The sequence below is a fragment of the Symphalangus syndactylus genome, chromosome 4 (genome assembly GCF_028878055.3).
Source record: "Symphalangus syndactylus isolate Jambi chromosome 4, NHGRI_mSymSyn1-v2.1_pri, whole genome shotgun sequence".
Classification (NCBI taxonomy): Eukaryota; Metazoa; Chordata; class Mammalia; order Primates; family Hylobatidae; genus Symphalangus; species Symphalangus syndactylus.
The window spans coordinates 121,332,406-121,359,930 of NC_072426.2; the positions used below are offsets into that span (position 1 = coordinate 121,332,406).

Sequence of the window (27,525 nt, forward strand, 5' to 3'; positions counted from 1 at the left end):
ACCACGGGTATACAAACAATCCCAGCTCAGCTGAGCCTGGCTCAGGTCAGCACAGCCCAGCCTGCTTCCCCCAGCCGACTCATAGACTCATGAGAAATACTAAATGGTGATTGATCTAAACCGGTAAGTTTCGGGATGTTTTGTTACACAGCAGCGGCTGCCTGCCTGCCACTTTGCCCCATTGTTCACTTTGCTTTGGACAGTCTTGGTCCATGATCAATGTTGAGATCGTGCCTTACCCAGTCCCAGTGTTGTTTGGGAAGCTACTGTTTTATTTCCAAGAAAATTGCTACAGTAGCAACTGGCTGACTTGAAATTAAAGTGCCAGAGATACTTGTAATCAAGTCATTTTAATCTGTGTACATTTGCAGAGTTGATAAAAAGTGTTAGAGCTGATTTGTACATAAAGGGACAATGTTTTCTATTTGCTTGGAGGGAATTCAGCATACAGAAGCAAACATGCCTCTAAATACATAGGCATCACCAGGCATAATTTTTTTTTTTTTTTTTTAACTGCTCTGGCATATAGTGGCTGGCTGTTTCAGTGGCAGACACACAGTTCTTAGCTAATGATTCCTAACTGTGGGCTGAATTCTTTGGGCCTGAGAGCACTTCTAGAGATTGTTAGAAATAGTCACACTTGACCCAAGAATGAATCTGTTCAATTCAAAAAGGGCACCCCCTTTAGCCAAGGGTGCACATTTTAGGGGCCTCTTGCCAGCTTTGGGTGGGTTCCCAGCCCAAGATGGCTTTTGTTTCAAGTTAGGGGCTCTCTGTGAAAAGCCCTGTTCCCTAATAGGTCAAATTTCTGAAGTTTTTAAATCTAAAATTGCACTTATAGTATTTTACACACCAAAAGTTTGTGTTCCCAATTTTCTTCCTGTGCTGTGTTCAGTGGGTATACTGTGTTCCAGAAATGGATCTGTTGTGTTTCACAAAGCTGAGTTTTACTATCAAATAGTCTTCTCTTGCTGAAAGCAAATAACTTGAACAATCAACAGTTGAGTAACACACTAAAAATGTACTGTACTTGAATTTATCTTGTGGGAAATGTTTTCTATTTAAAAACCAGCTGGTGATTGCTTACTGCTCCTTTGTGGCCCATATTAATGAGTGGAATCCAGGGGACAAGCCTGCAGAAATGTCAGAAGCATCATGGCCAATGGGGAGCTGAGTTTCTTGATGGCGCAAGGGTCCTGGGGGATGATAGGGTGAGACCATGTAGAGGAAGAACTTTGGAGTCAGACGGGGGCTCCATTCACATTAGTCTCAAATTCTGAAGAGTAAGTTTTCAAGTGGTTGTGAAGATAAATGAGGCAATGTATATATAGGGTTTAGCAACTACATGGCAATAGTTATCCAATGGTTACAGAGTATTTTAATGAATTATATATCAAAAGTATTAAAAACAAGGTCTCTAATCAGTCCCCAAAGAGTAGAATTAACATGTGGCTAACATAGGACTCTTTCCAACATGGAAAACCTCGTTCTCCATCTTGGATGTAGGCAGAGTGCATACAGTCAAGATTTGGGAGGGCACAAAATCCACGTGTACCTACAGACAGTCAAATGAATTCGCTCCAAAACAACAGGTGATTAAAGTAAAGGATTTATTGTAATCTGCTTACAGTCCTTTGCAAAGACAGACATATGTTTTTGCATAAAGATATAAATTGCTTCATTTTAAACTAATTTAGTGTTTTTTTTTTTTAAATTATATGAACTTTTGGTGAATTATGAACTGTACCAAACCAAGATTTTTAAGAGCAATATGGTACAAAAATAAGAGCAGACAGACAATTTGGACTGGGACAGGCATTCAACAGTGAATTTAGAATATGGCTTTGCTGTTTAATCAAGCAAAGTTACCTGGAGACACACAAAGAGCCAGTAACTTTGTTAATACAAAAAGCTGATGCAGACCATCTCCATCCCAAACCTGGTTAAGTCAGAATTCCCATTTTATAAAAACTAAGCCTGAACTAAAAGCTGCTTTTGTAAGTAAGCCATTTGTTTTCTAGCAACTCCCAGTCTGCATGCTGTGTATTTATTACCTTCAAAGTGTGGCTTTCCTATTGCTGTGCATGTAAGTTGACTGTATTTAAAGATCTGCCTATAAATTAAATTCCTGAAATTGCAAATTATGTAAGAAAAACTCCTCCCTCTGAGTGCAGCTTTCACAGGTTTCCCCTTGCATAAGGCAGGTGTCTTTTGAAAGACAAGGTAATGTTGCCTGCATGGTGAACCCTGGAGAAAAGTGTTGATCTAATTGCTGCTTCCTCCTGGCTATGGGCTTCTCCAGCTACAGCTGTTAGATTTTGGAAAGTAATATGATTTCACTGAGTAAACCTGATGATTATCATCACTTTTAAAAGATTAATTTGGCCTCTATTCAAAGTAGTTTATTTAGTGCAATCATATTGTTAGTTTCCCCAAAGATACGTATGTTTGTGATTTGGGGCAAGAGAAAAGCCATACATTGCATCAGTGCCAAACAGATTAATGAATTAAAAATTTTAGTGCCACTGTCTTGCTTATATGATCTGTAGTTTCTCTCCAAAACTGTTTATGTATAAAATTTATTTTTAAAACCTACCTTTTAAAAATCTAAAATCTATCATCTCCCGGTCTCCATGCCATTCAGACTGAACCTTGGCCAAGATGGGCCGTCCCAGTGCATCCTGCCATGATCTGTGTGTTCCTGTGACCGGTTCCAGGAGTGCAGAACCCCTTTCCAAGATCAGAAGGGAATAGCTGATCTTTAACAGAGAGAGTGCATGGAATTTTTTTTTTTTCCCCACAAGAGAGAGAAAATCTGATTTTCTAAAATGGGAGGAAAAGATGCTCTCTGAGCCATCAAGTTCCTAGTCTCACTCTCCTAGAGCTGGTTCTGCTTCTAGAGGAAAAGGGAAACGAGGCAGCTTTCCTAAAGCTGCAGCACTCCTAGGACCTCCTCTCCCATGTGTGTTGTCAAATGACACCTTCCAGGAGCTGCAGACACCGCAGTGTGTCATTCCCCGATGGAGCAGGATGAAGCAGAAGCCAGAAAACGTGCTGGAGTCCCACAAATGCCCCAAGCGGGAGACCAAGAACAAAACAAAAAGAAGTACAGAAAAAGTAGAAAGGCTTCAAGACAACCGAAGAGGTTTAAGTGTGGTTATTTACAACAGAGACTGTAAAATGGTAAATTAGATATGAAGCTAAAAAAGGCACAGCTTTCCCTTTCTTAAATACACTGTAAACGGTTCATTATGCATGCAGGACATTGCACTTTACAAAAAAAAATTACCTTGTTTAGACAAAGATAGTACTTAAATAGTCTCCAGCAAAATAGAATTCTTTCAAAAATACTTTCCCATTCATCCTATTAACCATTAAAGATTTTTTTTGTATGTGTCTCATTTACAAAAGATCCTTATACCTTATTTCAGGTCCTTCATAATTTATACATACAGTAATGTACAGCACAGCAAAAGACTGCAAAAAATTATTTGTAAAGCCAACACAATAGATACTAGAAATCAAACCAAGGCATTTGTTTTAACATCTTATCCATTCTAATTAAATAAGAAATGGACGCTAACGAGTGCGTATACCAGTGATGCAGAAGACCGTGGACGAGCGAGGGCTCAGAGGCAGCTGCTGCCCTACGCCACGAGTTCTGTTATTACACAACAGGAATCTGTATATATTTATTTTTTATTTTTTTGTGTTTTTTAAATAACAAAAGAATATTAATGCCCCAGATTGACTATACGTTTTATGTGCAAACCAAGGGTAAGCTTTAAAAAGTTCGTTAGTCCTTGAACCCTTTTAAAACAAGCGAACGATACCAGAAACTACATGGCATAGTTAAAACTTCCATCTGTGAAAATATCAAAATCAGAGTTATTGACTAGATATGGCTTTTCATCCCGAGGAACAGGAACATGTTTCTAAGCGCTGGGGGATTGGAGGTGGGGAATCCTTCAGACTGCTCTGGTCTCGCCAAATCCACGGAAAAACAGCTTTCCCGGCTCCAAACCTCTGACATGACTTTAAACTTGAGAAACTGTTGAACAACTGTGAATCAACCATCACATGTTAAAAACAGGTTTTCTTGGGTCCTTCTGGGTGTGGAACAACACGGGGAAACTTAAGGCAAAGTTCTTCTGGGCAGCGGGCAGTCACTTCCGGTGGAAGTAGAGCGGCTTGGCGTTCCCCGACTCCACCTTGGGCAGCTGGTCGCTGATGATTTCCACCAGCATTGCGGGGAACTCTACCTTCAGCGCATGGGACTCTCGGAAGGTGTAGAAGCAGAATTCCAGCAGGTCGCTCACCAGCTGTAACACAGACACAGGGGGCATGACATGGCCTCGTTTCCGACCCTGGATCCCTCTGCATTCTGACTCTGATGGGAACTCAAAGGACAACATTCAGAAAGCCTCCCAGCAGACCATGTCTTTGTTAATTCAGCAGAGTCATCTGTCCTGGGAGAGGAAGAAGGGTGCTCACATCACCCATGTCATCTGCCTTTCATGGAAACAAATTCAGCTGAGAGCTCAATTTTGAGCGCTGAATGTATCAGATGCAACAGGGACAGTGACAGAGTTAATAGTGACTGGGTCACTGAACTGCACTCATCAAATTCTAATTTCTAAATGTGTGCTACACGTGTATCTTTGTATTGGTGATGGGCCTTCCCAGGGTGTAAGGTGGGCTGGTGGGAAGGGGCAAGTGCTGGCCCAGGGTCTGAGCATCACAGATGCCCAGGAGGGTGAGGAGCAGGACAGAGCACCGCACAGGAAGCTGTGGTGTTCCCCTAGCTGGGCCTGCTGATGGAGCTGCCGCCAAGGGGACAGCTGGCACTTCCACCTGCAGCCCCAGGCCCTCTTTCCTTCCTTGTGGGTGCCTGCCCTGTGGGGGCAGACCTGAGACGACTCAGCTACTTCCTATTTCAGGCTGATTTTGAGACAGTGAAAAACATCAAGGACAAGTTCTGGGGTGTCCCCCTAGCTCATTTTCCCTACTCTGAACCAAAAACCTTTCTCAGCCCCTCCAGACCTGACCTGCTAATTTATTTTATTTTTTATTTTTATTTTTTTTTTTTTTGAGATGGAGTCTCACTCTGTCGCCCAGGCTGGAGTGCAGTGGCGCAATCTCGGCTCACTGCAAGCTCCGCCTCCCGGGTTCACGCCATTCTCCTACCTCAGCCTCTCCAAGTAGCTGGGACTACAGGCACCTGCCACCACGCCCGGCTAATTTTTTTTATTTTTAGTAGAGACGGGGTTTCACCGTGGTCTCGATCTGACCTCGTGATCCGCCCGCCTCGGCCTCCCAAAGTGCTGGGATTACAAGCGTGAGCCACCGCGCCCGGCCCTGCTCCTAATTTATTAAAAAAAATTTGGAGGCTGGCAATATGGCCAAATAGGAACAGCTCTGGTCTGCAGTTCCCAGTGAGATCAATGCAGAAGATGGGTGATTGCTGCATTTCCAACTGAGGTACCTGGCTCATCTCACTGGGACTGGTTAGACAGTGGGTGCAGCCCACAGAAAGTGAGCTGAAGCAGGGTGGGGCGTTGCCTCACCTGGGAAGTGCAAGGGGTCAGGGAACTCCCTCCCCTAGCCAAGGGAAGCCATGAGGGGGACTGTGCTGTAACGGTGCATTCCGGCCCAGATACTACACTTTTCCCAGAGTCTTCGCAACCCATAGACCAGGAGATTCCCTTGGGTGCCTATGCCACCAGGGCCCTGGGTTTCAAGCACAAAACTGGGCACTGGTTAGGACAGACACTGAGCTAGCTGCAGGAGTTTTTTTTTTTTTTCATACCCCAGTGGCATCTGGAACATCAGCAAGACAGAACCATTCACTTCCCTAGAAAGGGGGACGAAGCCAAGGAACCAAGCGGTTTAGCTCAGTGGATCCCACCACCACAGAGCCTAGCAAGCTAAGATCCACTGGCTTGAAATTCTTGCTGCCAGCACGGCAGTCTGAAGTCGAACTGGGATGCTCGAGCTTGGTGGGGTGGCGGGAGGGATCCGCCATTACTGAGGCTTGAGTAGGTGGTTTTCCCCTCCGAGTGTAAACAAAGCTGCGGGGAAGTTCCAACTGGGTGGAGCACACTGCAGCTCCCCAAAGCCGCTGTAGCCAGACTGCCTCACTAGATTCTTCCTCTCTGGGCAGGGCATCTCTGAAAGAAAGGCAGTAGCCCCAGTCAGGGGCTTATAGATAAAACCCCATCTCCCTGGGACAGAGCAACTGGGGGAAGGGGTGGCTGTGGGCACAGCTTCAGCAGACTTAAATGTTCCTGCCTGCTGGCTCTGAAGAGAGCAGTGGTTCTCCCAACATAGCACTGGAGTTCTGCGAAGGGGCAGACTGCCTCCTGAAGTGGGTCCCTGATGCCTGTGCCTCCTGACGAAGAGACACCTCATACAAGAGAGCTTCACCTGGCATCTGGCAGGTACCCCTCTGGGACAAAGCCTCCAGAGTTAGGAACAGGCAGCAATCTCTGCTGTTCTGCAGCCTCCACTGGTGATACCCAGGCAAACAGTGTCTGGGAGTGGACCTCCAGCAAACTCCAACAGACCTGCAGCAGAGGGGCCTGACTGGTAGAAGGAAAACTAACAAAGGAAGAGCATCAACATCAACAAAAAGGATGTCTACACAGAAACCTCATCTGAAGGCCACCAACATCAAAGACCAAAGGTAGATAAATCCATGAAGATGGGGAGAAACCAGTGCAAAAAAGCCTGAAAATTACAAAAACCAGAACGCCTCTTCTCCTACAAAGGATCAAAACTCCTCGTCAGCAAGGGAACAAAACAGGATGGAGAATGAGTTTGACGAATTGACAGAAGTAGGCTTCAGAAGGTGGATAATAACAAACTCCTCTAAGCTAAAGGAGCATGTTCTAACCCAATGCAAGGAAGCTAAGAACCTTGAAAAAAGACAAAATGTTAACTAGAATAACCAGTTTAGAGAAGAATGTAAATGACCTGATGGAGCTGAAAAACACAGCACAAGAACTTCGTGAAGCATACACAATTATCAGTAGCCAAATTCATCAAGCAGCAGAAAGGATATCAGAGATTTAAGATCAACTCAAAGGAATAAAGCAAGAATAGAAGATTAGAAAAAAGAGTGAAAAGAAACGAACAAAACTTCCAAGAAATACAGGACTATGAAAAGACCAAATCTACGTTTGATTGGTGTAACTGAAAGTGAAGGGGAGAATGGAACCAAGTTGGAAAACACTCTTCAGGATATTATCCAGGAGAACTTCCCCAACCTAGCAAGACAGGCCAACATTCAAATTCAGGAAATACAGAGAACACCACAAAGATACTCCTCGAGAAGAGCAACCCCAAGACACATAATTGTCAGATTCACCAAGGTTGAAATGAAGGAAAAATGTTAAGGGAAGCCAGAGAGAAAGGTCGGGTTACCCACAAAGGGGGAAGCCCATCAGAATAACAGCGGATTGCTCTGCAGAAACCCTATAAGTTAGAGTGGGGGCCAATATTCAACATTCTTAAAAGAATTTTCAACCCAGAATTTCATATCCAGCCAAACTAAGCTTCATAAGCAAAGGAGAAATAAAATCCTTTACAGACAAGCAAATGCTGAGAGATTGTATCACCACCAGGCCTGCCTTACAAGAGCTCCTGAAGGAAGCACTAGACATGGAAAGGAACAACTAGTACCAGCCACTGCAAAAACATGCCAAATTGTAAAGACCATCAATGCTATGAAGAAACTGCATCAACTAATGGGCAAAACAACCAGCTAGCATCATAATGACAGGATTAAATTCACACATAACAATGGCCTTAAATGTAAACAGGCTAAACGCCCCAATTAAAAGACACAGTCTGGCAAATTCAATCAAGAGTCAAAATCCATCAGTGTGCTGTATTGAGAAGGCCCATTTCATGTGCAAAGACACACATAGTCTCAAAATAAAGGGAGGGAGGAAGATTTACCAAGCAAATGGAAAGCAAAAATAGCAGGGGTTCCAATCCTAGTGTCTGATAAAACAGACTTTAAACCAACAAAGATCAAAGGAAGGCATTACCTAATGGTAAAGGGATCAATGCAAAAAGAAGAGCTAACTAACTATCCTAAACATATATGCACCCAATACAGGAGCACCCAGATTCATAAAGCAAGTTCTTAGAGACATACACAGAGACTTAGACTCCCACACAATAATATTGGGAGACTTTAACACCCCATTGTCAATATTAGATCAATGAGACAGAAAATTAACAAAGATATTCAGAACTTGAACTCAGCTCTGGACCAAGCAGACCTAGTAGACATCTACAGAACTCTCCACCCCAAATCAACAGAATATACATTCTTCTCAGCAGCTCATCACACGTATTCTAAAATTGACCACATAATTGGAAGTAAAACACTCCCTAGCGAATGCAAAAGAACGGAAATAACAGTCTCTCAGACCACAGTGCCATCGAATTAGAACTCAGGATTAAGAAACTCACTCAAAACGCACAACCACATGGAAACTGAAAAACCTGCTCCTGAATGATCTTGGGTAAATAGCGAAATTAAGGTAGAAATAAGTAAGTTCTTTGAAACCAATGAGAGCAAAGACACAATGTACCAGAATCTGTGGGACACAGCTAAAGCAGTGTTTAGACGGAAATTTATAGCACTAAATGCCCGCAGGAGAAAGCAGGAAGGATCTAAAGTTGACACCCTAACATCACAATTAAAAGAACTAGAGAAGCAAGAGGAAACAAATTCAAAAGCTAGCAGAAGGCAAGAAATAAGATCAGAGCAGAACTGAAGGAGATAGAGACATGAAAAATTCTTCAAAAAATCAATGAATCCAGGAGCTGGTTTGAAAAGATCAACAAAATAGACTGCTAGACTAATGAAGAAAAGAGAGAAGAATCAAACGCAATCAAAAATGATAAAGTAGATATCACCACTGATCCCACAGAAATACAAATTACCATCAGAGAATACTATAAACACCTCTACACAAATAAACTAGAAAATCTAGAAGAAATGGATAAATTTCTGGACACACACCCTCTCAAGTCTAAACCAGGAAGAAGTCGAATGCCTGAACAGACCAATAACAAGTTCTGAAATTGGGCAGTAATTAATAGCCTACCAACCAAAAAAAGTCCAGGACTGGACGGATTCACAGCCAGATTTTACCAGAGGCACAAAGAGGAGCTGGTACCATTCCTTCTGAAACTATTCCAAACAATAGAAAAAGACTCCTCCCTAACTCATTTTATGATGCCAGGATCGTCCTGATACCCAAACCTTGCAGAGACACAACAAAAAATGAAAATTTCAGGCCAATATCCCTGATGTTGATGCAAAAATCCTCAATAAAATATGGGCAAACTGAATCCAGCAGTACATTAAAAAGCTTATCTACCACGATCAAGTCGGCTTCATCCCTGGGATGCAAAGCTGGTTCAACATACGTAAATCAATAAACGTAATCCATCACATAAACAGAACCAATGACAAAAACCACATGATTATCTCCATAGATGCAAAAAAGGCCTTTGATAAAATTTAACATGGCTTCATGCTAAAAACTCTCAATAGCCGGGCACGGTGGCTCACGCCTGTAATCCCAGCATTTTGAGAGGCTGAGGTGGGCGGATCACTTGAGGTCAGGAGTTTGAGATCAGCCTGGCTAAAATGGTGAAACCCTGTCTCTACTAAAAAAAAAAAAAAAAAAAAAAAAAAAAAATTAGCCAGGCATGGTGGCATACACCTGTAATCCCAGCTACTCAGGAGGCAGAGGCAGGAGAACTGCTAGAACCTGGGAGGTGGAGGTTGCAGTGAGCCAAGATTGCACCACGGCAGTCCAGCCTCAGTGACAGAGCAAGACTGTCTCAAAAAACAGACAAAAAAATAAACTAGGTATTGATGGAACATATCTCAAAATAGCTATTTCTGCCAAACCCACAGCCAGTATCATACTGAATGGACAACAACTGGAAGCATTCCCTTTGAAAACCGGCACAATAAAAGGATGCCCTCTCTCGCTTCTTTTCAACATAGTATTAGAAGTTCTGGCAAGGGCAATCAGGCAAGAGAAAGAAATAAAGGGTATTCAAATAGGAAGACCAGGAATTCAAATTGTCTCTGTTTGCAGATGACATGATTATATTTAGAAAACCCCATCATCTCAGCCCAAAATCTCCTTAAGCTGATAAGCAACTTCAGCAAAGTCTCAGGATACAAAATCAATGTGCAAAAGTCACAAGCATTCCTATACACCAATAATAGACAAACAGCCAAATCATTAGTGAACTCCCATTCACAATTGCTACAAACAGAATAAAATAACTAGGAATACAACACACAAGGGACGTGAAGGACCTCTTCAAGTCTCAAGGAAATAAGAGATGACACAACAAGTAGAAAAGCATTCCATGCTCATGGATAGGAAGAACAAATATCGTGAAAATGGCCCTACTGCCCAAAGTAATTTATAGATTCAATGCTATCCCCACCAGCTATCATTGACTTTCTTCACAGAATTAGAAAAAAACTACTTCAAATTTCATATGGAACCAAAAAAGAGCCCGCATAGCCAAGATAATCCTAAGCAAAAAACAAAGCTGGAGGAATCATGCTACCTGACTTTATACTACAAGGATAAAGTAAAACAGATATATAGACCAACGGAACAGAACAGAACAGAGGCCTCAGAAATAATGCCACACATCTACAACCATCTGATCTTTGACAAACCTGAAAAAACAATGGGGAAAGGATTCTCTATTTAATAAATGGTGCAGGGAAAACTGGCTAGCCATATGCAGAAAACTGAAACTGGACCCCTTCCTTATACCTTATACAAAAATCAACTCAAGATGGATTAAAGACTTAAACATAAGACCTAAAACCATAATAACCCTAGAAGAAAACCTAGCCAATACCATTCAGGACGTAGGCATGGGCAAAAACTTCATGACTAAAACACCAAAAGCAATGGCAACAACAGCCAAAATTGACAAATGGCATCTAATAAACTAAAGAGCTTCTGCCACAGCAAAAGAAACTATCATCAGAGTGAACAGGCAGCCTACAGAATGGGAGAACATTTTTGCAATCTATCCATCTGACACAGGGCTAATATCCAGAATCTACAAAGAACTTAAATTTACAAGAAAAAAACAACCCCATCAAAAAGTGGGCAAAGGATATGAAGAGACTCTTCTCAAAAGAAGACATTTACGCAGCCAACAAACATTTGAAAAAAAGCTCATCATCACTGGTCATTAGAGAAATGCAAATCAGAACCACAATGAGATACCACCTCATGCCAGTTAGAATGGCGATCATTAAAAAGTTAGGAAACAACAGATGCTGGAAAGGATATGGAGAAATAAGAACACTTTTATACTGTTTGTGGGAGTGCAAATTAGTTCAACCATTGTGGAAGACAGTGTGGTGATTCCTCAAGGATCTAGAACTAGAAATACCACTTGATCTAGCAATCCTATTACTGGGTATATACCCAAAGGATTATAAATCATTTTATTATAAAGACACATGCACGCGTATGTTTATTGCAGCACGGTTCAAAATAGCAAAGACTTGGAACCAACCCAAATCCCATCAGTGATAGACTGGATAAAGAAAATGTGGCACATATACACCATGGAATACTATGCAGCCATAAAAAGGATGAGTTCATGTTCTTTGCAGGGACATGGATGAAGCTGGAAACCATCATTCTCAGCAAACTAACACAAGAACAGAAAACCAAACACTGCATGTTCTCACTCATAAGTGGGAGTTGAACAATGAGAACACATAGACACAGGGAGGGGAACATCACACAGTGGGGCCTGTTGGAGGGTGGGGGGCTAGGGGAGGGATGGCGTTAGGAGAAATACCTAATGTAGATGACAGGTTGATGGGTGCAGCAAACCACCATGGCACGTGTACCCCAGAACTTTAATAAAAATTATAAATGCAGCACAGCATTACCATTGCACAGCAAGAGCCCTGCTATTCCATTTACTAGGAACAGCAATTCCAAATCAGAAAAAATTCACTCTAATTTTTCTGTATTTAGTTCTATATTCCATTACGGGAAAAATGATTTTTGGTCATTTCCAAGTGTATTATAGCTGGCGATATGAACGTGACCTGCCATAAAATAACTCTATAGTTTAATAGTCTGGTGAACTTGTATCTGTAACTTACCCTGATGATTTTTAAAAACACTCAATTAGCAAGCTTTAATTGAGTCAGATAGTAAATAACTGGTAAAGGCATCCAATACAAACCAGGAATCAAGAAAATCTCATCAGGGAAAAAACTGTCATGCTTCTGTTTGTACCTGTGTCACTGCCCTCAGTCTGCAGAGTGGTATTTTCCTAATAAGCTACCAAGGACTGTGTGGTTTAATGTGCTCTGCACCCACAGGACGTTTGGGCCCAGAAAGCTGGGAAACAGCACCATGTTCATACACACATGCTATGCCTCAGTTTCCTCATCTGTATCCTGGGGATAAGAACAGTCTCTGAGCCTCAGAGTTGTTTCAGAGGAATGAATGAGTGACTCAGGTAAAGTGCTTCAAACTCCACCCGACATGGAGCAAGTTATTAAAGATGGGGAGAAGTACTGCTGGAGCAAGAGTGCTTTGATTCTGTCCTTCCCAAACTTCTTCCACAAGAAAACACCATTTTCCTCTATGGAACACAGTTTGTGAAACCTGTTCTGTGCCATTCTGGTGGAACTTGGTCCTTGGGTACCCCTTTCTATAAAATGAGGGATGGGAGAACCTTGTTTTTTGCCTTTTCAGGAATATTTAAGAAACATGCCATCCCATTTGTTTTGTTTTTTCTCATGTGGCAGGACCATGGCTGTCAAAGCTACAGCTACACTGGGTGTGGTGCTCCAGATGTGCCGCCGTGAGTCAGCAGTGCCAACTGCTGGGTGGGGATGCTTCCATCAGGCTAGCAGAGTCCTGCACACCCACCGCAGCACTCAGGACCTGGATGTCCTGGAGTCCCTCCATGTGGGTGCCTGCAGGGCTGTGAGGGGGAATTTTTTCCTTTCTTAAAGTTTTAACCCGAGGGTAGACATCTTGGTTTCTAGACAGTATCAACCACCACAAGGACGACTGTCTGGTGGCCACACGCCACACCTTTCACATTTCTGGGATTAAGCCTGGTTCATGTCTGGGGATAAAGGTTCCCTGTTCTCAGGCCACAGAGGGTTTGGAGAGGGCCAGTGTCCTTTATCTACAACTCATCCTCACCATCTATCCAGCTAAGTCACCAGGCACCTGCTCTGTGTGAGGCGCTGGGGAAGCTGCAGTGAACAAATCTCTCAAGGCGTCTGTGTTCTTTTCTACTAAGCAGAAATACACACAGAAAGGCAGGTGCTGCCAGTGTGACGAAGGAAGGGAGGAGGTGCAGTTCAGAGGGGCTCTCAGGAAAGATGGACTTGGCACATGACCTGAAGGTCGCATGGCCATTGGGGGACCAGCAAGTGCAGGGTTACCTAGGGAGTTCCTGAAGAGTGGAGAGGCCTGCCAGCCTACCGACTGACATCCCCAAAAAGTTACACAGCAGGGCCATGGAAGGGTTCATACAGGTGCACAGGTGACAACAACGCTGACACATATGTAATAAAAGGAACAGAGTAAGTCGACCCTTCAACAAGAGGCAGCATGCACCCCGGGCACATCTGTGAACCTGCTAACGGGGAGGTCCCAGGCCCTCTCGGAGCCTCTGTCCCTATCTAACAAACACCCACATAAACATGTCCACAGCACTGAGCATCACCTAGGAGATGCTAAGAAAACCAGAATGGAGAGGGGCTGGGGCTAGGGGTTTGGCTCTTTTTCCTCACAGGTTGGCTGGGGACAGGTGTCCCAGACACTATTCAATAACAATGCATATTAACCTAGGGTTGGCATTTCCCACCCACCTCTGTTCCGTGTTCCACAGATGGAGAAAGCAGCTCATCCCCAGTCATGAGGGCTTCTGTTTATGCCTTGGTCAGCTGCAGAGGGATGGGGCCTTCGTGCAGAACCTGGGCCTGCCATCAGAGCCAGCAGGTGGCAGTGGCCTGGCAGCCGGGGGCTGGGCATTTGACTCTGTAAGCATGACGTCACCAGTGGATGGGGGTGGTGTCACCACCAACCACTACCAGGAAACAGCTCAGCCTGCGTTGTTGGGGTGGCTAGGATGCCCACAGGGCTGGGTGTGCAGAAGGCCTCAGCAGCTACCAGAAGTGCTGGTGGCCACAGAAGCCCATCTGGCGCACCCTGCCCTGGGACAAGGCTGAAAACCTCTGCAGGCCTAAATCCTGAGCCATGACTGCAGTTGCTGATGTCAGGGAACATCTGTGAGAATCCAAGCGGGGGCCCCCAGTCACTGGTTGAGGAGAACATGACCAAGCTGGTCCGAGCTGCAGGTCCTGGGTTCCGTGTGCTCACTGGCCTGCACAGCCTTCCCCCAACCCTGGCTGCTACAGCCACTGGGCCAGGGGAGCCTTCAGGTCAGGACCCACAGATGCCTGGCCCTTAGCAGATGTTTAAGGTGGGGAGGCGCTGCAGTACAGGGCCCCATCTCAACTGGAAAAATCCAGGCACGTGAAGTTAGCAGCTGCAGGTGGTTAGATCTCAAGGAGGTGGGGACAAGACCAGGAGAGCTGGGTGAGATTCACATATCAGACATCTGGGTCAGCACAGATACTGACCAGCCAGAATGGACACTGGTTCCTGTGCCACACCGCTGTGTTACGGCAAAGCATCTAACAGTCACCCTGTACATTCACGTGAACATCTCCTGGGTACCAGACTGGTGTAGTGCATGGGTACACATTGAGGAATATGCAGACTTGGCCCTTGCCTGAGCCTTAAAAAGCCAGGAAATGAGGATATAAATGCATACAAAGCACTTGTACATCATCAGACACTGTCCCCAGTACAGAGCTGATAGAGGCAGGGCAGGCTGAACTCACACTCTGGAAGGGGATGCTGGGCACGGTAGGAGCCAGGCTGTGCATCTCTAAATGAGCACCGTTTCTAGCTGGAACCCAAACCACTATTCCCACTGCAAAGCATGAAACCAGGAAGAGTTCAGTTCATCAGAATGTGTCAGTTTTGGAATGGGGGGAAAAGTCAGACCATCCCAAAGGCCACCTTTCAAAACAAATTACTTCAGAATGACTGTGTGCACAGCTCTCCCAGGGATGCCCCAGCAATTTCCTCAGACACTCACTTGGCATGGAACCATTTTTGGAAAATGTCGTGCTCGTGGGCAGCAGCTGATGCTTCCCCAGTTCTTTCTCTGCAGTCACCTCTTCCCCACAGGCCTTCCTGGGGCCCAGCCTGAAGGAATCATTTCTGGCCTCTCACCTCACAGATGACACTTTTTTGTTTTTCTAATTTACTTAACAATTAGCCTTGGAGCCTGGTGACCCCACTTTCTCTTTAACCTGCTGTCCACATCTTTATGGGTTTAACCTGTCCTATTTACGGTGCAGCTCCTTAAACAGCGGCCTGCAAGCTCCTTGATGGAAGAATCACCTGTCTTATTCCCCATGGCTCCCAGAAGTGGCCCCTTCATGTTTCTGCTGTGCAGCCCTGGTGTGGGCTGAGGGCTAAAGGGATTCCAAGCTACTATTGCCCGGATTCTCGCTCCTGGGTTTCTCTGACTTAATTCCAAGCTCCCAATGCTTGGGAATGACTTATTTCAACAGTAGTTTTTAGGGTAGCATGTTGCTAGTTTTATTCATTGAACCAAAACAAAAACTGGGCAACCTAAATGAGCATCTTCATTTTGTGGCACCAATATTGCAAAACTCAATACATGAAGCTAACCCCTTTCCATCTTTCCCTGGACTCCGGTTTCCTTCAGCCTGTTTATGCTGAGTTTTAACATGACTCCATCTGCATGCCATGCCAGGGGTGCTAGGAGCCCCATTCTCTGCTCATTGTGGTTAGAGGCCCTGGGGTCAGAGTGGGGAGGGTGGTCATAGCGACGAGGCCAAAGCTCTACCTTTACTCGTCAGCATGAGTGACTTCACTGCAATGAGTCAAATGCAATGATGGCCTGGCCTGCTGTCTCAATGCTGATGCCCACTGGCCTTTCCTGGTAGATCCCAGGCTAGATGGAGAGGCAAGAACCCTAATTATAATCAGCAATAAGAGTCCCGCATTGTTAGAAATCAGAGAAAGATTCGTGCATTGACTTTTCATTCTGTACAAAATTCATTTACTGGGATCTCAGAAGTTTAACAGATGCCCAGCATGATTTTTCCAGCCTGATGGGCCACAGCTGTCAGGGTGGAAGAGGAGCCTGGCAAGGTCACAGGGCAACTGATGGCACTTGGCTCGCTCTGACAATGAGGCCATGGGGCTCAATCTGTCTTTTCCATACTACCCTTACGAGTCATTGCTGGGGCAGGCCAGCGGCCACTCCCCGCTCTCGCTGCTCGCAAATAAAGGCTTCTCAGAAGGCCTTGCAGGGAGACTCTCCTCCTTGCTGCACATCTGGGGCCACTGCTGCTGTTCTGAGGTTACACAATCACTGAAGTGGCGATGAAGCCTGAATGATACAGCCTCTCTATGTCCCACGTGACTTCAATAGCGTGCTCATTTCTTATATGTTATCGGCTGACTCCAGAATGTTTACCTAATTGGAGTGAGCTTTTGCCTAAAATGAGCATTGGGGCGGGGGATATTGGAAACTTTATTTTCAAAGATCAAAATTTTAGTCAGCGATATGATGGGGTTAGGGCAAAAGATACATCAACTCAACTATAAATACTCCAACGCTAGTAGTTTCACTGGACACAAATGACTGGCGAGTCTTTAGTCCAGCTGTTCCAGAAATAGCCTTGTGAATACTGGAAAATGACCTGCAGTGATTATATAAGACGTTTGGCCTTCATCTGAAACAAAACAGTGTTATTCTTGGATATGGCACCAAAAACATAGGCAATGAAAGGAAAAAAAAATATGAGTAGATCAAAATTAAAAACTGTGCATCCAAGGCCACCATCAAGAGAGTTAAAAGGCAAGCCAAAGAATGGGAGAAGATATTTTCAGTCATATATCTGATAAGGGGTTAATATTCAGAATATATAAAGAACAACTACAACTCAACTACAAAAAACCAAACTGAATCAAAAAATTGATAAAGGACTTGCCAAAGCCATTTCTCCAAAGATACACAAATGTATCTTCACAAGATACAAGAAGAGATGCTTGACATCTCTAGTCATTAGAGAAATGCAAATCAAAACTAAAACTGCACTGAGATAGCATTTCACACCCATTAGGATGGCTATTATCAAAAAAGGGGGAAATAACAAATGTTCAAAAAACAGTGGAAAATAACAAGTGTTGACAAGGATATAGAGAAACTGGAACATTTGTATGCCACTGGTGAAAATGTATAATGGTGCAGTGCTTTGGAGGACAGTATGACAGTTCCTAAAGAGATTAAACAGAGAATTGCCGTATGACACACCATTCCACTTCTGGGCATATACCGAAAAGAACTGAAAGCAAGTGCTCAAACAGATATTTGTACATAAGTGTTCACAGCTGGGCACAGGGCTCATGCCTGTAATCCCAGCACTTTGGGAGGCCGAGGCGGGTGGATCACCTGAGGTCAGGAGTTTGAGACCAGCCTGGCAAACATGGTGAAACCCAGTCTCTACTAAAAATACAAAAAATTAGCCAGGCGTGGTGATGGATGCCTGTAATCCCAGTTACTCGGGAGGCTGAGGCAGGCGAATTGCTTGAACCCAGGAGGCGGAGGTTGCAGTGAGCTGAGATTGCACCACTGCATTCCAGCCTGGGCAACAAGAGCAAAACTTCATTTAAAAAAAAAAAACAAAAAACAAAAAACAAAAACAAAATGTGTTCACAGCAGCATTATTCACAATTCCGAAAGGTGGAAAGAGCTCAAGTGTCCATCCACGGATTAACGAAATGTGGCATACACCGCTATTATTCAGCCTCAAAAAGAAATGAAATTCTGATACATGCTACAGCATCATGAACCTCAAAAACATTAACTAAGTGAAATGAGCCAGATAAAAAAGAACAAATACTGTATGATTCCACTTATATCAGGTACCTAGAGTAGCCAAATTCATAGAAACAAAGCAGAATAATGCTTGCCAGGAGTAGGGGAAAGGAAGTTAGTGTTTAAGGGGTATAGTTTCTGTGATGGATGGTGGTGGATGGTTGCATAACTATGTGAATGGACCTAATACCACTGAATTGTATACTTAAAATGGATAAAATGGTAAACTGTGAGCTATGTATATTCCACAATAGATATTAATTTTGAAAAAACAGCTTCTAAACCCCTAACCTGCTCCCAGTGCAGGCTGAAAGGGAAGCTGCCCGCTTGGGCCCACATAGGCCCCTGAGCCATGTGGCTCTGCTTTTTCCCTGTCTGGTTACGGCTGAGCAAAACGTGACATGGTATGAAAACTCCATCCCTTACCAATTTAGCAGCATTTGATTTGTTTCTACACCTAAGGAAAATACAACCTTAACAAGGTTACGCTACCACTCACTATGGGTTCCCTTCTGAAAACCCAGGCTCCACAATGCCATCGCTCAGCTGAGTGTTCCTGGCAGGCTCTCTCAGTGGGTGAGTTTTGGAGAGTCCTGAAGCCCTCCTAGATCTGACCAAGAGAGACTAAAAGGCACTTTCTTGGCCAAAAGTTCGTCAGTGAGCATGCTCGGTGCAGCAGCTAAATGCTAGGCAAGTGAGAGGCATTTGGGGACCTTAGAGGGAAGCTTAGTAACGCTGATGGAGTGACAGAGGCAGGGTTGTCCCATGCAGCCTCCCAGGGCTGGTTCCAGAGTCTAGGCTGGTGTAGGCTCAGGCAGTCTGGGTCTGTCCAGTGCCTGCCCAGGAATGGGCTGGCTGGGTTGGGAGGGTGGAGGGGTGGAGTAGGTGCTGCAGTGTCTCATGAGAAACCAAGGGCATTTTTGAAAACTCATCCCGGCCCCCATCCATTAGCATCTGATTGTTATCGAGACTATGTTTTAATTTGTTCTCCATCCCCATTTTTATAACAAATTCAACACCAATCGCTGATCTCTGGTCAGGGGTGAATATTAAATCCTCAAAACATGTTGTTTGGATGCTGTGCTAAGCAAGATGGGCTCAATTTACTTCTAATTTTTTTGTTTAATTTTACTTAATTTCCACCTTAAGTTTCCTTGTATTAAAAGGTAATTAGAACCTTGCTGAACAAAGGAAATGTAATGAAAGGGTGGTGTTTGCAATGCATTGGCATGTTACTGTATATAGAAGTATGAACTTTTCCTAATCTTGTTTTCAATATTTCCTAGATCCTTCTTGCAAATGTACACTATGCTGAGCAAAGTAAAAATCTGAGCTGACTTGTGTTTATATGTTACCAACTTTAACATTAGGTTTAATCTAGATTAGGCAGTTAAATCCTTACCTCAGTCTCCCCAAAAAAAGGAACACCAAGCAATAAGGGGCAGACCCTAGTGGCCAGAGGCAGCCTTAGGTAAGAGCAGGTGAGATCAAGGTGTCTCAAGGCAATAGATAAGGACTTCTCTTCCCTTGATTCTATGATGCCACAAAAAGCAAAAAGGGTCTGGCAAACTACAGTTGCAGGTCAAATCTGGCCTCATGCTTTTAAGTTTTTTCCATGCTTGTGTTTTTTATACTTTTAAATGACTGAAAAAAAATCCAAATAATAATATTTTGTGACATGTTCAAATGTTATGAAATTGTTTAGAATGCGGCCACACTCATTCATTCATTCACATATATCCTGTGACTGCTGTCATGCTACAGTGGCACAGCTGAGTAGCTGTAACCAAGATTGTGTGGCCCACAGAGCCTAAAACAGTTACTACGTGGCCCACTACAGAAGTTTGCTGACCCATGGATTGGAAGGCATCTCACAGATTCAATAACAGCTTTTGAAGGAACAGGTTTTGTTTGTTTGTTAAAATATATAAATCAAGTATACAATGTCTCCATCTTATTTAGGATTTAGTAGTTTTCAAAACTACTAAAACGTTGGGGAAAAGAGGTCTCCAAATTAAGTGATATGGTGGTACTTAGATCTGGCTTTCCTGTTACCATACAGATTCTTCTAGCCTTTAGGAAACGCCTTAGAAAGAATCCTCGCACCTATGGGCATAGGGCCAGGTAACCGAAGACATCATGCAACATAAAGGTTCCAGAATTTGTCATTGAAATAGAGAGCCTCTGTCACACATGGCTCACATTTTTGGCTGTTCCTTCAGGAGTCATTTCCCTTTGAGCCTACATTTCCTGGGGGTTACATATATTCACAGTCCATCCTCGATATCCATGGTAGCTAACTATGTCTTACAAAGTCACCTGAACACTGATTTAACAAATACTGAACAATAGCTCCTAGGGGAAATACAGGGTTAGGTCCCCACAAGCTGCTGAGCTGCCCCTGTAGGGTTGACAAGAATTGCACGCCAGGTTCTGGAAAGAAATATAGTTATAATTAAGTATGAATCGTGCTGCACTTTGGCCCACTTCCTACTTGCTAAAAGTCACATAGCACTAGATACTGACCATACAGACAGGATCTCTTGACACTAGAATCAAAGGCTTTTGTTTAAGGATCGCTTAAGACAAGCCTGTCCAACCCATGGCCCATGGGCTGTATGTGGCCCGGGACAGCTTTGAATATGGCCCAACACAAATTTGTAAACTTTCTTAAAACATGATGAGACGTTTTTGCGTTTTTTTTTTTTTAAGCTCATCAGCTGTCGCTAGTGTTAGTGTATTTTATGTGCAGCCCAAGACAATTCTTCTTCCAATGTGGCCCAGGGAAGCCAAAAGATTGGACACCCCTGGCTTAAGATGTTTTTCAGACCCTGAATTCCAGCAACCAGATTGAAGACTCCCACAGAGGAACAGGATCAGCATGAGAATATGGCTTCTTCATCTCCCTGTTCAGCGACTTCCTCCTGTACTCTTAGACCAGTCAATGACCTCCACACTTCCGCCCACTCCCAAGCCCTTAAAAACCCCTGCCCCAAACTCCTGGGGAGATGGATTTGAGGTTTCTTCCCATCTCCTCTTTTGGTGTGACTCTGATTAAACCTCTCTGCTGCAACCCAGTGTCTTGGTGTATTGACTTGCTGTGTGCATCGGGCAATAACCTATTACAGTTATATTGCTGGTCACAACTTTTTCAACAAATGACCAATATATAACTTTGTTTTATGCATGCTTCTGTTTAAAGACATCTTATTTAATGTATACTGCCAATTCCCTAACATTGAACTCATGGCCAATAGCACTGTCACTGTAACTCAGGACTGAAGGATGCTTCTTTAACACACATATTTTCTCCATAAGCCACGTCATAGTTTTCTTGCACTTAGGAACATAGACAGCACTGGGGCTCTATGCTTGTGGGCCATCTCAACAGTAGACTCACCAACAAAATGCACAAAAATGCAAAAAAACCATGGCATGCAGTAAACCTCCAAAAGGATGAGTATTTATGGCATTAGAGCTGAAACGAGAGAGCAGTCACCTTGTTTGACCTTGCCAGGAACATGCACATTGGTGACAGGCATTTTTCACTGCTCTGCACATCTGGGAATGCGTGCAAAAGTGCCCTGAGCATTGATTTTAGGGCTACAAATACATTTTAGTGAGTAGGTGAAGTTGTAAATACAAAATCTGAGAATGATGAGGATTGACTGTCTGCAGTTTAACCCACATATACTTTCTAGTCTCTTTATGACCTTGATAAACTTAATTGGTCAATTGGCATCTTCCTAGCCTTTTAAATATCAATCATTTAAAACTATTTGTTCTATTTTATAATGACACTGACAATAACATTTCTCTATTGCTTAAGAGTGTCTCACTCCTTATGAAATTCCTTCACTATTTCCTTTTTGTATCAAATTAGGCCCTGGGTTTAAAAGTTCCTTTTTTAGCGTATCAGTGAGTCCCTTGTCTGCCTGAATTCTTATGTCCTGCTCCACCCAAACTGTTTGTCTTTCCTATCTCTGCTATCTTCTTCCCTGGCCACACCTATAAGGTGTTCTACCCATTGCAAGCTGTACTTCAGGCTGAATTCTGACAAACACAATCTTAAATAGATTATATCATGCCTAGGCCAGGCTGCGTAACTGCATAATTGGTGGGGCCCTGTGCAAAATGAACATAAGGGGTCCCTCGTTCAAAGTTTATTAAGAATTTCAAGATGGGAGCAGCAGAATATTATGCCAAGAGTGGGACTGCAAGGCCACACACCCATGGCACTTGGCCCTGGAGATGCCCACTTTATGGATAAGCCCAGAGTGACACCTAACCTATCAGCAATGGAACTACCCAGGTGGAGGGCTGGGCTGCCACCCACAGGAGCCACCTGATGGCTCCCTCAGGTGCTTCTTTCCCTCCTGCCTCATTTATGAGACGGTGAAAATGCATTTAATCACCCCATCTTAATTCCTTTCTCTATAAAAAGGATAAAAATAATCCAAGTAAGCATTACTATTATTTTCTTTTTATAGAGAAAGGAATTAAGACAGGAGGGTGATTAAGTTTAAATAGTAATATTTACTCATCCTCGCCTCATGGAAACATTAGAAGGATTTAATGACAGGACTTAGAAAGAAAGACACTACGTAAATCCCAGGTATTACACAGTTATTATTATATTGTAAGAAGAGGGATTTGAGCTGCGTAGGAGCGGGGGATTTATTGACACAGGTGTTAGACAATAAGATAGTTTCCCAAAATCTCCCCTAGATATTTTTCAGATCAGGAAAAGATTCCTGTGTGTCAGGTTTGATTTAGATGTGATCTTCTAGAAGCACAGCCTATAGGACCTTCAGTGGTTTTTTTTCTCCCTAAAATGTTTGTTTTTTCCAGAAAGATCACCCTGTGGCAGCACAAATCTCGCAGTCAGGTGGGAATGGAATGCCTGATTTCCTCCCATAACGATGCAAGATCCTAGTTTTTCTGCAGTGTTCTTACAGAAAATTACTTGCTTATAAGTCTTCAAAACTAGCTGTGAACACAGGCACATGTTCTATGGGTTTGTAACTTGTGAAATATCAATGATGAAGCAAGAGGAGCTGGTGATCATAAGAAAAATACTTTTTTCCCTTCTTTAAATAAACTGGGATCAAACGTGGCTTTCAATTTTTGCCAGTTAAGGATTAAAAGAAACAAACTATTTTCTGTTGTCATTATAAATTCATAAGAGAAAGACGATCTTGGCACCAAAACAAACGAAGTGAAAACAAACAAAAACAGAGAATGGGAGAAAATATTTGCAAATCATAGATTGGATAAGGGGCCAATGTACAGAATATATAAAGAACTCCTACAGCTCAACAACAAAAAAAACAAAAAATTGATTAAAAAATGGGGCAAAGACTTGAAAGACGTTTCTTCAAAGAAGACTTACAAATGGCCAATAGTACCTGGAAAGGTATTCAACATCACTAATCAGGGAAATGCAAATCAAAACTACAATGAGTTACCACTTCATAACCATGAAGATGAGCAATAAAAAGATATCTCAGAAAATAACAAGTGTTCACAAGGATGTGGAGAAATTAGAATCCTTGTTCGCTGTTGTTAGCAATGAAAAATGGTGTATCTGCTGTGGAAAAGTTTGGTGTTTCCTCAAAAAAATAAATGCAGAATTATCATATGATCCAGCAATCCAGTTTCTGGGAATATTCCCAAAAGAATTAAAAGCAGAGTCTCAAAGAGATATTTATACATCCATGTTCATAGCAGCACTATTCACAATAGCCAAAAGGTGGCAACCCAAATGTCTCTTGACAGATTAGTAGGCAAACACAATGTGGTGTATACATACAACGAAATATTATTCAGCCTTATAAAGGGAGGAAATTCTGACATCTGCTGCAACATGGAGGAACTTGGAGGACATTATGCTAAGTGAAATGAGCCAGTCATAAAAAGACAAATACTGTATGTCTCCTCATATGAGCTACTCCCAGTAGTCAAATTCATAGAGACAGAAAGAGGGGAATGGGGAGTTTTAGTTTTGCAAGACAAAGAGCTCTGGAAATTGGTTGCACAACAATGTGAATGTACTTAACACCCACACTGTACACTGAAAAACGGTTAACATGGTAAATCAAATGCTTATTTTACAATTAAAAATAAAATAATAAAAAAGCATAAACTCCTATATGGACATTCCCCCTCCTCATTTCTCTAAAACAGTACAATTGCATCTTAGAATGTTGCCTGGCTGTTGACCAACAGTTGGTAAGCACTATGAATTGTCTAAAAACCAGCCGCTGGGAAAACATTAACCTTCTTGAAAGAGGTAAGTATATTACCCAGGTTTTGCATTAAGTCAGCCACAGAAAGCTGTGATCAAGCATGAAAGACTGAAGAAGATAGAGGTTCTGTGGCTGCAAGTGGACATGAACCATCATAATTAAGGTGTAATGTGAAAGTGATGGGAGAGGAAGGGCTCAGGACCTGCATCATTGAACTAAATCATGACTTAAAAAACAAGATCAGCTCAGAAGCCTCATAGCTGCCTTTGATGCTGAACTCTTCACATGTGTGATATATACACATCCTCACATATATACACATATATGCATACAGTACATAATAAAGTCAGCCATGGTCTGGAATAGAGTTTCGGGATTATTTACAAAGATAGGCTTGTTAAGCTGACGGGATTTCTTAGCCAGGCTTAAACATATAAACACAAAGACATTGTATATTCTCTTAACCACATTCGAACTGCTCACTTACATACATCCCACCATATAACAGAAAGAGCCATCATTCTCTTCTGTTTATTAAGGCAATTTTACTAAGGAGTTTTGCTGGACAACATTCTCAATATTAAAAAAAAATGGACTGCTGTCCCTGTTTGCTTTGTGGCTTCTAATATAGATACTGGAAACCCCGTGAGCATTACCATGCCTTGAGTCGATCCACTATTCTTCACAACCACCTCCCAGTTGCTATGGTTACTGAAAGTTGTTCAGGCCATTTGCTAACTGACCTTTCTGCAGCTTCTGCCCTTCAGGCCCCTCGTGGGCAAAGTGGGGGCACACACTCTCTTTTCTGGCTTGTCCTGAATGTCCCCATTCTGCCTCCTTCCCTTAGCAGCAGCGCTTTCCAGACATTTTGCAGCCACCTCCCCATTTGACCACAGTGTTTCCTCTGGACCCTCTTCCATTCTGTGCCCTCTTCTCGAGCTGCACCAACAACTGGGCAGTTCCATCCACTCCCAGCTTCAGTGACCACCCACATGCTGCTGCCTCCCACATCTGCAGCAGCAGGCTGCCTTCCTCACCTCGATCCAACAGAACTCAGTGTCTACCTGCTATTTCCTCCAGAATGTCCTAAAGGTCTTTCAAATCCTGCACGTCCTAAACAAGCTCTTCATCCCCCCTCCCAGATCTCCTGGCCCTGAGCCCCCTCCTCTGGGCAGGTGCTACCTTGCCCAGCTATCTACTTCCAACTCTGGGGAGTTCTCTTTGACTTGCTCTCTCCTCTCTCGGCCTCCCCATCCCATTCATCACCAGGAGTCATCATTCCACCATCTGAACCTCTCTTGGTGCTCCTGCCCCAACTTGGCTCCACCACCTCTCACCCGAACCACAGCACCAGCATCCCAACTCTGTCAGACAGCACCATTCAGCACAACTTTCTGCACAGCTTTCTGTTGTCATTATAACAGAATGGTGGCGACTAGCCACATGTGGCTTTGGGGCACCTGAATGCAGCTAGTGTGTCCGGGGGACTCATTTTCCATCTTACTTAATTTAAATGTAAAGAGCCCCACATGGCAGTGGAAATGGCATTGGACAGATCAGCTCCAGATTCTCTACAAATGTGGTGAAAATGCCTCAACAGCTTTCTTGACCTGGCTTATGGATTCCATCACTGTCTCCCTCCTCTTTCTCTCCATTCCTCCCATGGCTCTCTTGGATACAAGGACATTCTCTATTTCTCAAAATCAGCATGCTTCTCCCTCCCTTGGGATGTTAACTCCTTTGGCTTAGAATAGCTTCCGTCTATGTGGCAAACCCCGACTTGACTTTTGGGTCACAGCTAAGCAGTCATTTCCCTTGCCTTATGCCATGGCCCCTTCTCTACCCTGCCACTTCCCTTTCCAGATACTCCACCCGTGGTCCTGAAACTCCATATCACACCACCTTTCATACCAGGTTTTCAATCCAGTTTACGTGTCTATATTCCCCATCAGACTGCAAGCTCTGTCCTCACAGAGGACACAGGCCCCAGGTCTCTCATGTGGTTGTTGTATCCACAGTGCCTGTGCTGTGCCTGGCATGGTAGAGGCTACCACGTGTGCCTCCCCTGCCAGTGGACTCACGGCCCAAAAGCTAGGCCCTCCCCCCGGGAAGCAGGGCCACTCAGTAGCCCTTCCTTTGCACGTACCCGTAGAGGCTGTTTAGAAGGGTAACTGACAGAGATGGCTCGTTTCACAGAGTGAAGAACAACTGGACACTGAAAAATCTCTTTTTTAATGTAGTGTTCTGGTTATGAAAAGCTTCTTTCCAACAAGTTTGGGAGGAACAGTCACTGAGCAATTCTGTTGCCTCTCTCGCTCTATGAACCTATTCCAAACCCCAGAGGAGCTTCAAGAGATACAACCATGGCCACTGATTGATGCTGCCCTTAAACCATTAATGTGGTGACCGAAGAAGGAACACATAAGGATGCCCTTTCTATCTCTACGCAGAGTTACATATTCCACTTGGACTCCACGGCCCCAGCTGCAGGCATGTAACAAACACCAGTCCTTGGCTTGTCCAGACCTCCCCACGCCACACCTCAAGGCATCTAGGCCATGCTTTTCCTTCACACTAAAATCACATTTTCCCCTATTATTTCCTATTTACCACCTATTTTTAACTATATTTGATGCACTTTCCCAATTATACAAATATAAAGATGCTTTATATGAAAATAAGCATCCATTGGCACAAGTCAGCCAGAGCAATGCATTCTGAACTAGGCTATACTCGTGGAAGAAGAAATTTGTAAATGTAAATGCCAGCTCTTATCTACTTTAGGAATTCAAACTTGGCTCTGCCACCTCTCACTATAAGCCCTTAGTAATCATTATAGAGATAATGTAAGCCCTTAGCAATTGTTCCATTACCCACTAGGCAATAAGTAAGATCTCCCATGTCAGTTATTCATTTAATTTGAAATCTTTACACTATGAAGATGTCCTTTTCAAAAAAAGTGAGATTTGTTTTTTTTTTTTTTTTTTGCATAATTTATGTCCTCCCCTCTCCCTTGGTGTCTTGGAAGAGAAGGCTTTGCTACCAGTTAGCTGACTATGGAATAAATGATTCTTCCTTTACTTGGAGCCTTTCTCAGTCATGGCCTTGTCAAAGAAGAAAGCAGCATAACACCACTAACAATTATATTAAATAGTTTAGCTTGGTGACAGAGAATGTGGCTTTGAATCTCGATCTCTCAATGTCTCTTACATACACATTCATGGTA

General features: G+C 43.4%; 1 protein-coding gene across 3 annotated transcripts in view; it reads right to left on the reverse strand.

Moving 5' to 3' along the window:
* Positions 1-1,351: 1,351 nt before the first annotated feature.
* NR3C2 (nuclear receptor subfamily 3 group C member 2) overlaps positions 1,352-27,525 on the reverse strand; it is a 363,201-nt gene continuing 337,027 nt past the window's right edge. For 2 of the 3 annotated variants that reach the window (XM_055276066.2, XM_055276067.2), the window contains exon 8: positions 3,623-4,322. In XM_055276066.2, the coding sequence (XP_055132041.1) occupies positions 4,167-4,322 (156 nt within the window). In that variant the 3' untranslated portion in view covers positions 3,623-4,166. Of the gene's footprint in view, positions 4,323-27,525 lie in introns of all 3 variants that reach the window. The other variant, XM_055276070.2, reaches the window with a different exon arrangement.